This window comes from Hippoglossus stenolepis, chromosome 9 (assembly GCF_022539355.2).
Source record: "Hippoglossus stenolepis isolate QCI-W04-F060 chromosome 9, HSTE1.2, whole genome shotgun sequence".
Lineage (NCBI taxonomy): Eukaryota > Metazoa > Chordata > Actinopteri > Pleuronectiformes > Pleuronectidae > Hippoglossus > Hippoglossus stenolepis.
This window is the reverse complement of record NC_061491.1, coordinates 11,529,579-11,546,089: the sequence shown is the minus strand read 5'-3', so window position 1 is coordinate 11,546,089 and position 16,511 is coordinate 11,529,579. Positions and strand designations below refer to the sequence as shown.

Genomic DNA, 16,511 nt, shown 5'->3' with positions numbered 1-16,511 from the left:
AACCGTGAGGTTCCTCGTGAGACACAGACTTTTAATTCACAATAACCCTGCAAATGAATGGGCTGATTACTGAGGCGAAGATGAGCAGGCAGTCATAAGCACTTGGCTTGAGTGGAATAGGCGAGGGGGGAGGGGTGGCTGTGGCGGTACAAGTCCATCCTCAGAAATAGAGCTGTGAACACCATCTGTCATGCTCTCTCTCCCCGTCTGTTAGCCTGACTGCAAGTAAAAGGGAGAATGATGCTCACAGAACTGCATTATAAGGACGTGGGTGCTGATTGTCGTAGGTGTGGGTTTACAGGGTGTGCAAGGAGGGGGAGGAAAGCGGTGGATACACAAGTAGGTGCATGAGTAACTCTTGCTGACAAAGGGAAGCACGCACCCACACAGAGAAGTAGAAGGGTTGCTGGGCAAGTGGGTATTCCTGGTGAAACCGCACCCCTGCACCCACCCACCACCTCCTCACACACTCCTACCTATTGGGTCTTGTCAGAGGATTCCTAGCGGAAGTTATGTAGACACGTTACACAAACACACGGCTCATCTTCTCCTCTCAGGCCTGGAGACATTAACAATTCAGAGATACTATTAGGATACATTTTTAAACATTGATTAACAGGTGATTTCTTCAGTTGTTTTTGTTTGCCACAGGAGGCGTATCAGTGTCCCATCAATTATCCTTTTATACAATTTCAGGATGGTAATAACGCTGCTATCAACTCTGAACTAATTCTGATTCATTATGTGTAGTGTGGTGAAAAAGCTGCTCGGGAGCAGCCTTGGTTGTGCTTTGCTCAGAACAGAGACAGAATATCAGTGGTTGGAGTGTCAGGCTATTGCGTGACCCACAGAAAAAGCTCTGCTGCGTAGCTTTTTTTCCCAGATTTCAGAATTATTCATTGCTCATAACGTGTAGGTTGTTTGGGATCCTTTCTGCTTTTTTGTCTGAGTCAGAGTGTGAGAGAGTCAGTAAAACATGCAGGCAAGCTGGGCTACGCTGAACAGAAGAGGCAGGATGAAGTGTTGTAACACCACAGCTGGACTTAGATAAGTTAGATCTGCTATCTGAAGGCTGAGTAGCTCCCACATTCAAACAGTTTACACAACCTGAAGAGATCTGCTGTGGAAATTCATAAACAAGCGATGGATGATATATTTCATCAGCAGATCGTGTGGTCATTTTTGTACTTGGGACCCTAATGCTGTTTTCCATTACTGCCCCCCACAGGCAGATCAGAGGTCCTGGTTGGCCATACAACAGGTTATAGGCTCTTTGTCATTTTCATGGGTCATTTAAGACATGTTTCTTGTTGTGGTGTCATCAACTCCGGTCCCCTAACCCTACTCACTACACCCTCTCCCTCTCCTGTCCACTGGTTCTTATTCAACACCTTTATGCTTCAGAGTTTCTTTATTCTTCCGTGCTAAATATGTAAAATAATAAACTGCCATGTTGACACGTTCAGTGTTTATATCTCTGTCAGTTTGTGCTTCTCCCACACTGTGTGATTCACTGTCACAGCTACAAGAAATAGGGTATTCCCCTAGTATGAGAATGCAAAGTGTACTCACATTTCATTTGACTAAATATCTCTTCCATAACATCCAGGTAATTTATTTAATGCTATGTTTATTAAATGTTTATTTATGGTATCTATACATGAAATTATTTCCATACTTCTCCAAGCACTGACTGATGATGACAAAATGTCCATGTTGTCGTCCTGGAAAAACAGTTGAGATTTGTCAGGGTTTATGCTTTGGTGGGAGGTATCAACTATAATAGATGCCGTCTGCACTCACAGTAAATTATAAAACATTTATTCAAATGATTCCTTTGCACAAGGGTCAGTGTCGTCACTAAGTGTAGTACTGATGTTACTGCAAAAGTGTTTTAAACTTAAGTGTTCTCTGTCTTTTTAATTGCAGAACATTCTTATGTGACCCTGGTAATATCATTTCCTTCAATATGAACCAATACAATTTTTAAAATGTTTGTAGTTTTCATAGTCAGTTCCATACCCGTCACATTAGAAGATTAAATTACAAATATCTTTCTCAGCTCTTGAAAATATGCCTTTTGCAGAAGTCTTCAATGCACAAGTAGTAGAAGGTGGTATTGTTTACAATGAATGATTGAACATATAACACATTACATGATGTGTGATATTCATGGATATATATTTAAAAGGTAAATATCTACACCGAAACATTGATACGGTGTTCCTGTAACTGCTGAGATAATGAGGCCATTTCTAGTCTTTTTCAACTTTCAGCTGTTGAAATGGAATAACTTGAAAATGTCCAACTGTTGAAACACTGACACAGTGGCTGTGAGTACTCTGTTGGTCTGTCTAGTAAATATTCTGGTTTTGATATTTGAATTAATGTCTTACAGAAACAAATAGCGCGGACGGCTCTATACATCACTTGTTTTGTTCTGATTGAATTAGCTGCATGCTTCAAATTTGGATTATGAGTAAACATATTGTGCACAACAGAAGACCAAACCACAGGTTTCTCTGACATCTGTGTAATGTAATATTGCTTTGATCTTTAGGTTGATGTCAGAGTCCAAAAGTATATCTGCTTATAGATGAGGTATATATAGAAACTGTTCAGAGACATAGTGCAGAATCGTACATTGTACTGGAGAATAGAGAAAGTAACAAAGAATCAACACACTTGCAATACATCATGTTTTTCTTCTAAAGCCTTCATTACATTGTCCTTAAACAATAATGTATGATTATATATCAGTTACCTGTTATTAATAAATATAATTGTATTTATCCATCAGGTTTCATTGACTTTAGTTGTGTCTGCGGTCAACAGACATTTTATTCATATTTTATAGTTATACTTGCTTAAAGTCAGATGTAGTAAATAAACTAAGCAAGGTTTTTGACAAACATCAACCTTATAGATTTGCTATGTAGAAATGTCAGTGTTCAAAATTGAATTAATGTAATTAACTGTATTTAAAATTACCAGTGTTTGTTTATCGGCTCATCGGTGTGAGCCTTATAAATGTATTACAGCTCTAATTTCATGGATGGTTAACAAGGAAATCGTTCAACTGGGCTGAGAGACATTACATGAAGTTAATCAGGTGAAACTGATGAATTTATCCCTGACAAATTATGTTTTACTTTCACTACATGCCATTGTTGCCTTTTGTTTTTGTTTTTTAAATTAACATGAGTTAGAAAACTTGTTTTTTTATTAAATACACATGTGAAAACCATCACGTTCAGCTGAACCTTTCTTTACAAACACAATTAAGTGAGCGAGCGACTGTCAATCATTTAGTTGTCAGAACTTTACCTGCTCTGTGCCCCACCCCCACATCAGCGTCCCTGAGGGAGGACGCCCACCATGTGAGAATGTCCTGTAGATTAGTGTGAGCAGGTCCGTCACTCCCCAGTGAGCATCAGTAACCTCGACACTGTCCTGCCCTGTCACAACGACTGTGACACCAGCTCTGCTCTGCATGCATAGATAAACCACCACAACTACAAAAGATTGTGATTTCTTAGATTAATAAATGTGATTCTACTGTATGAGAACTCTGCACATGATTTACTTGTCTTTTATTGTTTGGCTGAATTTTAATATTGCATTCACTTATTGTTGTTTTTACTCTGTGCATTGTAATGAAATTAAAAGGGCACAGGGCGCCGTGGAGAATGAGCGAGAGCCGAGCATTAAGATGTGGTAAAATGTTGCACGCTCAAATGTTGACTACCTGTTGCTATGGCAATGGGTTTGGATCCTGCATGCTGCAGGACTCTCGCTATTTCTAAATAAAGCTTTTTTTCTCACTCATCAGTGGCTGAAGATACAGTTGAAACTAATCCTCTGAATCGTATCAGTCTGAGTAAACACTGCTGCTGTGCTTTCTAATACTTTGATTGTTAAACCTCCCAAACAGCAGTTACATGATTCAAGATAAGATCCTGCACAATAGGGGCCACGCATGCTCTACTAGTGCTGCTTTTTTATAAATCATAAAACTGATATTAATAAATGCAATGTAACATCAACATTGCATCTCAGTAATTCTGGCATAAAATTACAGACACACTACTTGCTTATAAACACATTTTAATTGGCACTATGTACAGCACCAAATTCATCTCCCTCTACAAAATACCATTGTTGCATTTTGTACAGGACAAATACAGTTTAAAACCAGTATGTTATTTATTTGTCACTAAACAAAAGTGAGATCTCTGCTTAAGACTTCAAGGAGATGAGAGAAACACTCCTTGTCCTGCTTGTCCTTTGTCTTTGTATGCTGTCCAGTAACACAGTACCTCTGTCCTCCTGTGGGGGGCGCCTGTGTGTGCAGAAAAGAGAATAGGAGTAGGTGCTGGGACCAGATATTTGATGCCTGCGATGGGGACTTCCATTCTTACCTCAAGTGGGTTTTGGGCTATTTCACAGACACAGATATTCAGTCATTTTCCTCCCACTCGAGGACGCAGCCGTCTTGTAGAGAGCAGCCGAGTCTGTTAAACAAACACTTGTGTTTGAACAACTTGCACAGTGAAGTCCTTGACTCTGTGCTTCCTGGGGATGAAGGAGTTAAATCTGACAAATATACATTTGAAAATACATGAAAAATATCTGCTTTTCTGTTTCTAGGCGACGGATTAATAATATGGGAAGTTGCTACCTGGAAATTCACTCTGTGGATAATTCCCAGACAATATATTCTAATTGTCTTATGTTTAACGTAAACATATTTTAATCATTTTGATGGACTTCTGTAGTGGAGCTTGGAGCTTAATGTAATCTTAATATAATGTTTTTTTTAGATTAAATACAAAAAATATTATATACCTCAAGGTGTATTGAATCTATTTGCTGAAATCTCTTGCTGTAACAATATGTGTCTGCTTAGTGAGAATTGAGCAGGTTAGATTGAAAGAAAATTAGCTCCCAGTAAAATTGGCTTGAAGAGTAATCTGCCTCTCGATCCTGTCTCTGGTTACAGTGGGTGGGTGTGCTGTAGGAAGAACTGTGACGGCCCACCGTGCTGTCTCTTTACCAAACTATTGGGTCTTTATGGTCCTTTTTAATCAATTGTGAGGTTTGGCGCAGAAGTGAACTCACTAACTGTCCCTTAAATCTCCCAAACACTTTGTCTGACTGACTCTGTCTGAATTAACAGGGGGATGCTCTCCAGAGTGGACAGACACATGGAACCACCCTCACTGGTGACTATGGTTTTCAATGGACCATTCATTTTATAACCTTACTTAGTTTATTTCACTACAGTAGCAGCTACCGTCTTGAGGTATTGATTAAAGAAGATTATCTAAAAATAATAATCTGGATGTTTGACCGTGTTTTGAGTCATACATTTGTAGAAACCTTTTTACAATGGAAATAATTTTAACATCAAAGAATTAACCCATGAGTTTATATTTGTGTTAATCATATCTAATGCTTGGTGGTATCAGTCACCAGTCACAGCTCTACTCATTCAGTGTTTCCTTTGCAGACTATCATCCACCGACCCCGCCTCAGAAGTCTGGTTTTCATCGTTACCAGTTCATGTTGTTTGAGCAGCCTCCAGAAGCATCAGTGTCACTCACCCCACAGGAAAACTCGTCCCGCGGTAACCACACGACTCCTCGAGTTCAGACCACTTTTGTCATATACCTGCACTGATCAACACAACAGCAGCCAGTAGTTAGGTGTTGAATCAGCATAGAGGTATTGAAACTGTAGACCTGAAAATGTTCTCTCAAATTAACCACGTTATTGGTTTTTGTGGTTTTAGGTTTTGTGTTTTTTGAACCTTCAGAGATTCTGTTGCAGGTATTTTTTCTAAGCGTTAGATAGATGATTATTTCACTTCCTCACATACACAAAGTTTTGACATTTTACAACATTAGACTGGTGTCGTTATTGCCTCATTTGTTAGAGTGGACTTATTTAGAATGAAATTTTACCATGTCAGATTAAAAAAAATTCATTGCTGATTCAAAGGAAGCTCAGATTATTTGTGATTTTAAATATCAGTATATAATGTCCCATGACACTGCAGCCAGACACAATCTAACCATGTTTAAGTCCATGTGGTTCGAGGCTGTATTTGTCCAGACAAATGTCATTATGCGCAATTCCCAAACAATTATCAGCATTTCATCTGAGCATAGTGGGGTTGCTTTAGGAAGATCATTTTCTCAAAGTGCTTGAACTTGACAAGGGAAATGTTAATGAGGTTAGTGAGTAAGTGCCTGTAGGGTCAAGACGAGTATCTCCCACGCATACCTGCACGAGTGTGCCTAACTACATGTTGTTAAACTCTGCCTTAAATTCTTATCCACCGTGATGATAGACGTGCAGTCACTTATAATATCACCCGATCGTTTTCTTAGTTTGCCTCTCTGTTAGTTTGTCTCGCAGAAAGCAGGTATTGTTCTGTTTATACTTCAGGATTTCTGACTTTTCCTCCCCCCCTGAAGAAAGGTATCGAGAAGGTGGGCAACTGAATTTGGATGCACAGTGCAGCACCTCGCAGGAGGCGTGCCCGTCTGTCTGTTCTTGTCGGGCCACAACCTGTGATTTGAGCGGAGACCGCTGCGTTTTGAGACTTCATGAGCTGCGGCCGCGAACGTGTGGAGCTGCCAGTCTCTGCTGTTTGAAGTTTTTGACAGCTATGTCAGCAAACAATCCACACACATTAGGCTCAAGTCTGTTTGATGTTGAAACGTCTGGGGAAAAAAAGGACATTTCCTTATCTGAACTCCTATTTGGGGAAGATGAGATGAAGACTTATCACATTGTTTGGGTATTCTCTGTGTCAGAGCTGGTTAAGATGAAGAAATAACAGCATGAATAACAACCTGCTATTTTGAATATTTTAATATAGTTTTTGCACCAAATAAAATGGTGCATACTAATTCCCTGCTGCAGCTCAAATACAAACATTTCCTCCACATTATGAAGCAGTTGATCTGTGTGGATCCACCCATCCTTAATCTGCTGGGTGACTTTCACTACCGCTGTAGCGCTTCCTCTCTCCTGCAAACTGTTCTCTGCATTCAAGGGAAATGAAATTAAAGAAATTCCCTCATGAAAATCAGATGCTTCATTCGATGGGTCAATTCAGGAGAGAATAACCGGCCTTGTAATGGAAACGCTGGGTGAAATATTAAGGATGAGAGCCTAGTTGTGGTTTGGAACAGTATTTGATTTTACAGTCATCACATGGCTTTGGCTGAGATCTCCGGTGTACCTGTTGTATCATCGCCGGCCTCAACTAGGCTGCGAGCGTGTTATTCCTGCACAGGCACAAGAGGAACAGGGGGAATCCCATGTCTCCCCACCTCCTCCGTTAAGTATGTTCACTTATTAGCGTCTGTCCTCCCTCCATGTGGTATGACACAGAGAGCATTTCTCATAGCCCATGACATTAATTGATGTGATTTGCGAAGGGAGAGCATTTAGTCGTGGGTGGGAGACTCCTAATGATCGTTTTCCACTTCCAGTAGTGCAGCCATTGACTCAATTTCAGCGCAGATTTGTCGTCTTTTTTCTTTTCATCTCTGGCCGTCACCTAAGCGATGAACAATGAGAGGTGGGTCGGGGCTGCGGTGTCTCCGGTGTTAAGGTTATGAATGTGGGTCAGTGAACTGATGGCGACAGCTGGTTTGTTTCATAGGGAACTACAGGGGGGCTGCGCTCTTGGCGTCGGGCACAGGGGCGTGATCGTAGGGAATCCCCCATTGCTCTGGCTCAGGAAGGGTGTCCCTGAATGGAGGCTGTCCCTGTGCCAGGGTGGGGGGCAAGCGTGGGCACACAGGCCCTCGTGATACTTGTCAGCCACTTGGCAAGCCCTCAGTATGTCCTGCTACTGTTGAGTGCCGCCGAGTCAGTTTGTCAAGGGAAACAGTGTTACAATGCCGGGGAGGGACACACTAAGGCCTTGAGAGAGGCCATCTCGTGTTGTTGCAGCCTACACAGTCGTTTGCACATACGCCGCTCACATATCCAGCCCTCTGTCCCCTGACTTGGACCTCGACAGATACAGGCTGAGCCCAAACAAAAATGTGATGAAAACAAGAAAAACTCCATCAAAACATATTGGCTAAAAATTTGAGAGTTGAAAATGAAAAAAGGATCCAAATCGTCATTCTTGCTCATTTTTTCTCCTGATAAATTACGGGGGAGAGGATGTGTGTGAGGATCACATTTTTGTGAGTGAATGGATCACAGCGGAGTTAGCTTCTGGATGGTGCACGTTGCTCATCTTGCCTCCTCGAGCCCCTACTGCCAGCTCAGCACACTCCACAGTAATTGAAGTCATTTGCAATGTTGCAGTGTGGTAATGGGCAGATCCATGTCTACCACCCACCCACAGCCTCTACCATTAATCAGAGCTGCGTGGAGTCAAGAGAGCCAGGATTTGGTTGCTACAGCAGGCCTGAGTTTCAGCCAGGAGTCGGCTGCCTTTAAGGAACACTTTGACGTGATTGATTTTAGCTGGCTCTGTTTTTTCCTCGCTCACTTCAACAGACACTTGTCAGGTCGAGAGTAAAAGTTCTGGGATTTATGTTTAACTTCACATACTCAGGGTCATAGTGTTTTTTTTTTTTTAATAATCAGTCTTCAAAGTCAAAACAACAATGAATGTATTGGTTAGAAAATAATCAATTAATCATTTACATTACTTTTTAATAGCAAAGATAAAATATTTCTTCTCTGTTATGCTGTTTTTCTTTGTCTTTCCGTTTTGCACTGTTCGAAGTAGGAAAAAATAATTATGATGGACATTTTCTAAAAAAATGTCACTGAATCATTAATTGATGAATCAATTAGAGGAATATTTGGTTGACAGAAAACTAACCTGCAACAATTCTGACAACAGGTTAATTGTTCAGGTCATTTCTGTATAATGCCAATTCTCTGTTTTCCCAAAAAGTTGTTGCTTTTCTTTCACAGACAGTTAAATACAAATATTTGACTAATTAATCAATTAATAAAGAATAGGCACAGTAATTAATTAAAATCGTAATAGTCTTTTACAAACAGCCCTTATTTAATGTGTACCCTGTAATTGAACAAGTATTCCAATGGAAGTGAAGGTCAAACATGAAAACATTTACTCTGAAGACTACTAACTAAATATTATTCAACACATCTCTTTAACAGCAGGGCGACAGCATTTGTTAACAACGTAGGCTGCTAAACTGACAGCAGGCTATGAGCTGTGACATCGGCAGCCAAACGACTCAGGTCCCTCCACAGCACAGCATCTGAGGCATCTCTGAGGCTCTGTTCTGTGGCTGACCCCTGACGCCCGCTAACAGTTTTCCCCTCTCATGAAATTAGACGCTGCATTAGCTTTAATATGAATCTTATGCAAAGAGACTCAGCGAGGCTCCTAACCTGATACGGCTCCTGTTACTCTGCTGCAAAATGAACAGGATGACTTGGTTTTGAGCGTTTCTGAGACACTATAAAAGGTTTAACAGGGACACCGCCCACACCACTAAATGTAGCAGCTCTGTTTCACCTCACAGCAGTCCTGATCTTCTTGCCATACCCAGATAGAGAAGCAAGGTGGAAACAAAAGGGGAGGCAGGAAGACTTTAACATCGCCCTCAGGTCCCACACTATCTGTCCTTTCCATGAGCAGGCAGATGGGAGAGGCGGAAACGCGTCGCTGCACTACAAACACACACCAGCCTATTTTAAGGTCACTTGTAAGTCTAGGCATTTGCAGGGTCCCAGTCAGTGTGATGGCACCAGATATTGGGAATTTGCCTCTTTTTGGATGGTGCCCAACGGTTGCACGGCTTTAGACAGGATTATGTGCGTAAAGTCTTACAAGCATCGCCTGGTGTTGACTCTTCACATGATCGTTATTGTACAATAAAATGATCCTCAGTGTGATATTTTTTGGCCTGACACTATAATAAGGTAGGTTTTTTGCATGAACAGGGGAATAGGAAGTCTGAGGATTTAAATGAGTGTCAAATCTACCACAAGACTCGATATGAACTATATCCCAGTGTAAAGTTTATTGTCCACCAGCTGCCTCACCCCTCAGCTTCCTATAAAACGCTGCCTCTGAGGGGTGACCTTTTTCTGGACATGCAGTGAATTCTGGGATACTGCAGAGGCGGTGCATTATGTTCCTCTAAAGCACAGGCCAGAGGGGCCACGGGGCCATGCCCTATCCTGCAGACAGGTCACTTGACTTCATTGCCCTCACTCGATTATTGGAGCCCTCTCTGCGAGCAATCCTCATTCACAGAGAGGACGAGGGGAGGCCCAGGTACTCATCTGCTCATCTCCCAGTTATTATTCATCCTCTTTCCCAGCTGAGCTCCAAACCATGACCTGACCTCGTGGCAAACCCAGACACACAGAGGTGTCACTCTCACAAGCCAAACATGTAGGGAGGATCTGAAGGAGCCCAAAAATAGTTGAGTAATAATTTTGGCTGTGCTTATAACTTTCCCAATTTGAACATTTACAAATAAATACTCCACTCTCAGGTTTGATAGTATTTGGATGCAATAATATATTCTATAAAAAGCCTGAAATATCGCAGCCTTGAATGAGTCATTTTGACTGAAACGCAAATTAAACCTTCTGATTTGTTTCAGCACTGATAGTAGGTGAGTGCACTTGATGGTAAAGTGCATTTCTTCCCCCAGAACTCCTCCGATATGCAGGAGGATTCAAATTGTGGCTGCATGATGGTGAAAACAGAGACGGTGTATAGGCCTGTGAAGCAGCTGCAGCAAGAGGTCGGCAGCAGTAATGTTTCTATCCAGGAGCAGACTCGACCCCGTGTCTGTGAGACCGCTCTCTCTCTACAGATGTGGACCATTTCAATTGTTGGCTTTCCTTTCAAAAGATTAACTTTCCTACGCTATTCTTGAGCAGCTGTTAATGTAATTACTTCACATGCGGAAATACCAGAACGTCAGTGATTCCCTGGATTACGGAGCAAGGCATTGTCTTATGAACACATGAAACATGTGAGGCTGCGCACAGACGGAGACTAGTTCCGTATAATCTGTTGAAGATTGCGAGCTTAAAGCACGCATGATTTTGTTGCCTTGGAATGATAATTGTGAATTTGTCTTTTTTTTGTAAAGGGAGGGGAAACTGCAGGGAATCATGGGTTGTCAAAATCTAAGAAGTGATATTGTCATACCAGCCGGATGGCCGTCTGGTGTTTGTTTAAAAGGGGAGGAAAGAAAAAAAAACAGTCCAGGCGATTGAATCATATCTTCTTGCCAATACGTCCTTGTGTTCCCACCTCCATCATTACAGCAACATGTTTTATTTTCAGCAGTGCTGTTCTCAGTGACTCACATCCCAGAGCCATGTGCTCCTCAGTTAGGCCTCAGATCCCTGAAACATGGGCCGAGCGGTCATGAGAAATGCCCTCGAAGGCTGCGCGTAGACTGTGCTAAATGTATGTGGAATATCGTCAGGATGAAAACATGTTTTCTAGTGCTTCAAAATCTGCAAAGCAATCTCATACTGAAATTTTAATAAAATGTCTCCTCTGTAAGTATACTAATATCTGTGTCATCCTGCTCCCACAGGTAAATGGGATCTCCAGGCCTTCGTCACAAGGTTTAATCTGGGAGAGCCTGTGGCCGCTCTGCAGTTTCTCACCCAAAACTGCAAAGACTGACACCTGGAAGAGGAATCTGCCAGTACAATGATATACAATAATGCTACCCCACTTTCCCTGAATTTAACAGCATTAGTTCTTCAAGCTTGCAACAGGTCAGCCCTCTCTGCCTCTTATCTTATCGCTGCGTTAGTAAGAGATTTCCTCTTTGTGTTGCACCAGCTGCTGTGTTTTGATGTTACCCCTGTATCTCTCCTCCTGTGGTCCTGAGCGAGGGGTTGGGGAAATAGATTTTGACCTCATTGTGGGGATTTCTTATTAGTTTCCAAACACCGTCAACGAGAGGAGGAACACGGCCTGATATCACAATTCATTGTGGAAAGAGTTGATTCTAATTCAGGGGCGGAAACACGTCAGGGCCAAAAAAAGGAAGTGGGAGGTGAAACCGAGACCGCAACTGAGCCGGATGCTGCAGTGGAACTTGAACCAAAATACTCAGCAGAGTGACAGGGCAGGGGGGAGGGGCTGCAGGGCCTGTGGTGTCTCTGGTGGAGGGAACTTACTGTTTGTGTAATTGTTTATCATATTTCCATTGACCACTCTCACCCCAATCGGAAACAATGAGCTACTATCGGGACCTCGATTGATTTAAGTAAAAATAGGAGACTGCTCTGTCTAAACGCTGCTGTGTCCTTGAATGTAACTTTGGGATGATGAACCTGTGTTGAACTTTGGATGGTTGCATAAGAGATCCCACCTGGTACGTCTGCAGAGGATGGTGTGAAAACTTCAACTTTTCAACCCGCTCACAAGGAGATACTTTTCAGACTTCACGGGTCTTTGTGGAGGGTGGGTCAGAGTACCCCCCAGGAGGCATATTGGTTTCTAACCAGCAACTCTCCTCTGGGAGGGGTTTGTATCAATACCCCAGATGTCTGAAAAAGGCTGGATTTACATGAGGGACTTTGATGTTCTGATGATCAATCTTTAGTTGGTGGTTTCATTGACCCTAATTTGGTGTCTCATCAGTGGGCCAGGCAGGAGTAGGTAATGGAGGTTTTTGTTCCTTTGGTGGTTAAGCCAGCCTTGGTAAACCCCTATGTGCCCTCTCCATGAACTCCAGGAGATCATTGATCAAATTGTCCTGCATCTGCTTTGTTTGCCTCCCCGACTTAACAGTCAAAGCAGCCTGCGTTCACAAAACAAAACAACCAAAACAATGCACACACGCACAGTTAGTCGGAGAGTCCACCGCCTCTGAACAGAAGTGTGTGTCAGTTGTAATATCGCTCTTGACCTTGATTTGCCCATCTTATTTGACTTATGAAATCACATTTTTAACAATTGGCATAGTGGAGGATAATTCCACACTCATTGTGAAGCATGCCAAGTGGGAGAGCATTCTTCCAAAAACCACCTACTTGAATCCATCAGTACACCATTAAAAGCCAAGATTTGTACTTCCAAATACAATGTGCATTTTTTTTCTCTCTTTCATATCTCGGAGATATCCTGCCAAACAGCTGGATTTTGCCACTCAGCTTCCTTGAATGTGTTTATTTTTACTCCAAATGTCAGGAGAGTTGAAATATTATGATTAAGAAAAAACTGACAGCTGAAGTTGAACGTTGAACAATATATTGCCGTCTCTGGGAAAAAAAATTACCTCTCACATCCCTTGGTGATATGGCAAAGGCATTTAATATTTTCTTAATTTATTCAAACTTACATTAATTAAAAGCAATTTGTATAATAAATTCAATTGCCTAACCGGCACTAAGTGATCTAATATGCATGGTGTCTTGAGTCTGTCTGCTTTTTCTTTCTCTCAGCTGAAGAAGTGATGCAGATTTATTTCACCAGAGCATCTCTGGTGTTTATCGCTCGCTGTGAGCAGTGGCAACGTGACGTCTGTTCAATGCAGGTCCACAGTATGGTCTGCTGACCACTTTGCCTATTTTAACTCCCTGTGTGTGTGACCTCAGACAGATGTATAGTGACTGGTATTGTTCTGCGAATCTGACGGCATAGTGCAGTTCAATCCATCTGGAGATTTAAGTCATGCAAGAAAGAAAGAAATGTTTGCATATTTACGCTCTGCTTAATGTGTTTGTACTTTCACCAACAACAAACTCAGGATTTTAAAATTCCCCTTGTGACCTTCTTCCTGTTGTATCTGAAATGTCCTTGTGTCTTAAATGCACGTTGTTATCGCTCCTGTTAACTGTGAAAAATAAAACTATGTCTGTATACAGACAAATAGCAGAGAAGCTCAATGATCTTACTGGAACTATTGCAAACTACATATGAAAATGTTGCGATGAAAATGAAGAAAAAAAAACTGCAGTTATGATCCTCAGAAAATGTAATGTAAATGTTTTTCTAATAGTGCAGCATGTTGTAATATGAAAAGCTTATATTCCTTACTGTAACCTAATTTCAACCACTGGATAAGGTTTAAATTTGATGCAGGTCAGCCTCAATTAAAGCTGAAAAAAAATACATCTGAGGCCTTGATCTGACAGCAGTAATTCAGCTATGGGAATAATAAGATCATATTAAATTAGGCACACATTAGGACATCATTATTAGTATGAGGGTCGACTGTATCAGAATACGTTTCTCCTGCCTTGACGCCAGTATTGCAAGATACACAGTGATAATAAACAATAGAGGTATTTGCTTTAAAAAGTGGTGTTGAATAATGGATGTTAAGTTACTGTTTGTATAACTGTGTAACTAAACATTTCATCTTTTCATCTCTTTAAATAAAATCAAGGAACAAGAGTTTTAGTCTTCCCCATGAAGCTTGGAAAAACAAAACTAATTTGACTATACTGTAAACTCCCTTTGCCTGGACAGTTTTCCACTGTGCTTTACAATGAGCCTGTGCCTCCATGGAATCCCCATATATGCAAAGGAGCCAGGACTCTGCAGTCAGAGAGCTGTAACACTGCAGCCCTGCCCCACGTGACCCAGCTGACAGTCGAGGAAATAAGCCCTGCGACAGGCAGGTGTTCCAGGTGGGCCGGCCAACTTTCCAACCACAGAGCCACATGAACGCTTCCCCTGAGGAGACACAATATTGGTACAGTCAGAACTCAGACTGACCTGAGGGGATTCTCTCAGACTGTCCCCGCAACCTCATCCATGGATCCACCTGTGAAACTTCACAGGGTTGGAAAAAACACCAGGAACAAGAGACACTATTCACATTCTTATTTAATAACCATAGGTGACACTTTTATTAGCTTCTATAATAATGTTTAAGCCGTAATTTAACAGGTCATAGGTCGTGGCTTTGATCTGCTTTTCCTCTTACCGCTGGCAGTTGTGGTTCAGTGGGTCGTCCACTAACCAGAAGTTTGATCCCCAGCTCCTCCACTCCGCTGTGTCGAAGTGTTCTTAGGCAAGATACTGAACCCCAAATTGTGCCGACAGTGTGAGTGATGTGTAATAGAGAAAGTGCTGCACATAGATACACATATAGATATGAATATGTGTCAATCAAGACTAGGAAAGTGTATATATACAGACCATATACCATTTATTTAGTCCAAACCAAGTATACGTTCCCCTATTTGCCTAGTTATGCAATGGTATAATTGTAATATTTATTTGTGTCTGAAGCAGTTTTATGATAGAAATATAACTTTTAATATGATTTACTAATATGCTGTATCCCATGAGTATCCTTTGTCTTTCAAAATCATTTTATATTAGAAATAGATATAAAGCACAACATATGTAAAACTGAATTTCACACAGATTTTGCAGTCATTGTGTCACAGGCCAAATCTGTGTTTAAATAAGCTGTGATAAAGGCTGTGCACATGCACGCAACTTTAAACTTCAACTCTGAACAGCTCACACTCAAGTCAAAGGGCAAATTTAACTTGTGCTGCCTCTTTGACCTGCAAAAAGTGAAGCACAGAACAAGTTTAGGGAGTGACTCAGAGTGAGGGAGAGGATGAAGTCAACACAGAAAAGCTATCTTTGGTCAGAAAAAGTGTTGTTGTTGAACTTTGAATCAGGAACATCCATTTTTTTCTTAGAGACACGATGGAGTGGGGGGGGGAGACACCATAAGAGGACAGTGCTCTGCCTGCTGCTGGTTCGACTGACTCAGACGTGCACATGGAGGACTCGCCTGTGGTAACAAGACACACAAGAAGATCACTGGCTGCTCTGTTTGTGTAAGCCCCCCTAAACACAGAGCATGATTCAGACTAATTCTCCCACACACTCTGTTTACACTTCTGATTCATTGAGGTGCTATTAATTTCTCAGGTTCGTTTCATTCAGCATTTTCTGATGATGTTTTTGCAAAAGCTTGTGATTTTATAATGTCACAGCTACAGTATGAAATACAAACATTTCTCATCAAAACTAAGCAAAACCTTCAGAAAGTAGTGATGTGAAACCTACCAGTGACCCCAGAGGACTCTTGTTTATTGTGTGACAAACCAAATTAAACTGGGTTATTTTTTAAAACCCAATCCATCCAGAGGAAGTTTTTTTTCACAAACTGGTAAAATAAAAAAAAACGAGCCATGACGCTCAGTCCACTGTCATCTCTTTTTAAAACGTCTGTGGCTTCCGATCACTTTTCCACTACTATACTTCACCCGGAACTCCTATGTCCAAATAGGGACGTGAGGGGGGCGGGGCCGGACACTGCCTTATTTGGAGTTTCCACTTGAAGCGCACACTTGGGCTCCAAGTCAAAGCAAAGCCTGTGGATTTTAACAAAGCGCTTGCAATATTTACAGCCGATTAACTCCGTCAACTGCTGTCTTTGTGAGACAGTGTTGCTGCATGAAAAGAGGGAGCGGGGCTTTGTCCCAGTGTTCCTGCTGCACAGGACGGGACCGAGTGTGTGCATGTTCAC

General features: G+C 41.6%; 1 protein-coding gene and 1 long non-coding RNA gene across 2 annotated transcripts in view; one reads left to right on the top strand and one right to left on the bottom strand.

Moving 5' to 3' along the window:
- The window catches only part of LOC118115497 (phosphatidylethanolamine-binding protein 4), a 52,712-nt gene extending 38,827 nt beyond the window's left edge, over positions 1-13,885 (top strand). Inside the window, exons 5-7 of the mRNA XM_035166677.2 lie at positions 5,180-5,225; positions 5,513-5,629; positions 11,589-13,885. Coding sequence (XP_035022568.2) covers positions 5,180-5,225; positions 5,513-5,629; positions 11,589-11,680 — 255 coding nt within the window. The 3' untranslated portion in view covers positions 11,681-13,885. The remainder of the gene's footprint in view (positions 1-5,179; positions 5,226-5,512; positions 5,630-11,588) is intronic.
- Positions 4,091-5,801, bottom strand: LOC118115498. The gene is made up of 3 exons (XR_004697570.2): positions 5,607-5,801; positions 4,422-4,514; positions 4,091-4,342 (listed from the first exon to the last, which is right to left on the bottom strand). It is a non-coding gene; the product is annotated as an uncharacterized LOC118115498 (long non-coding RNA).
- Positions 13,886-16,511: the final 2,626 nt, after the last annotated feature.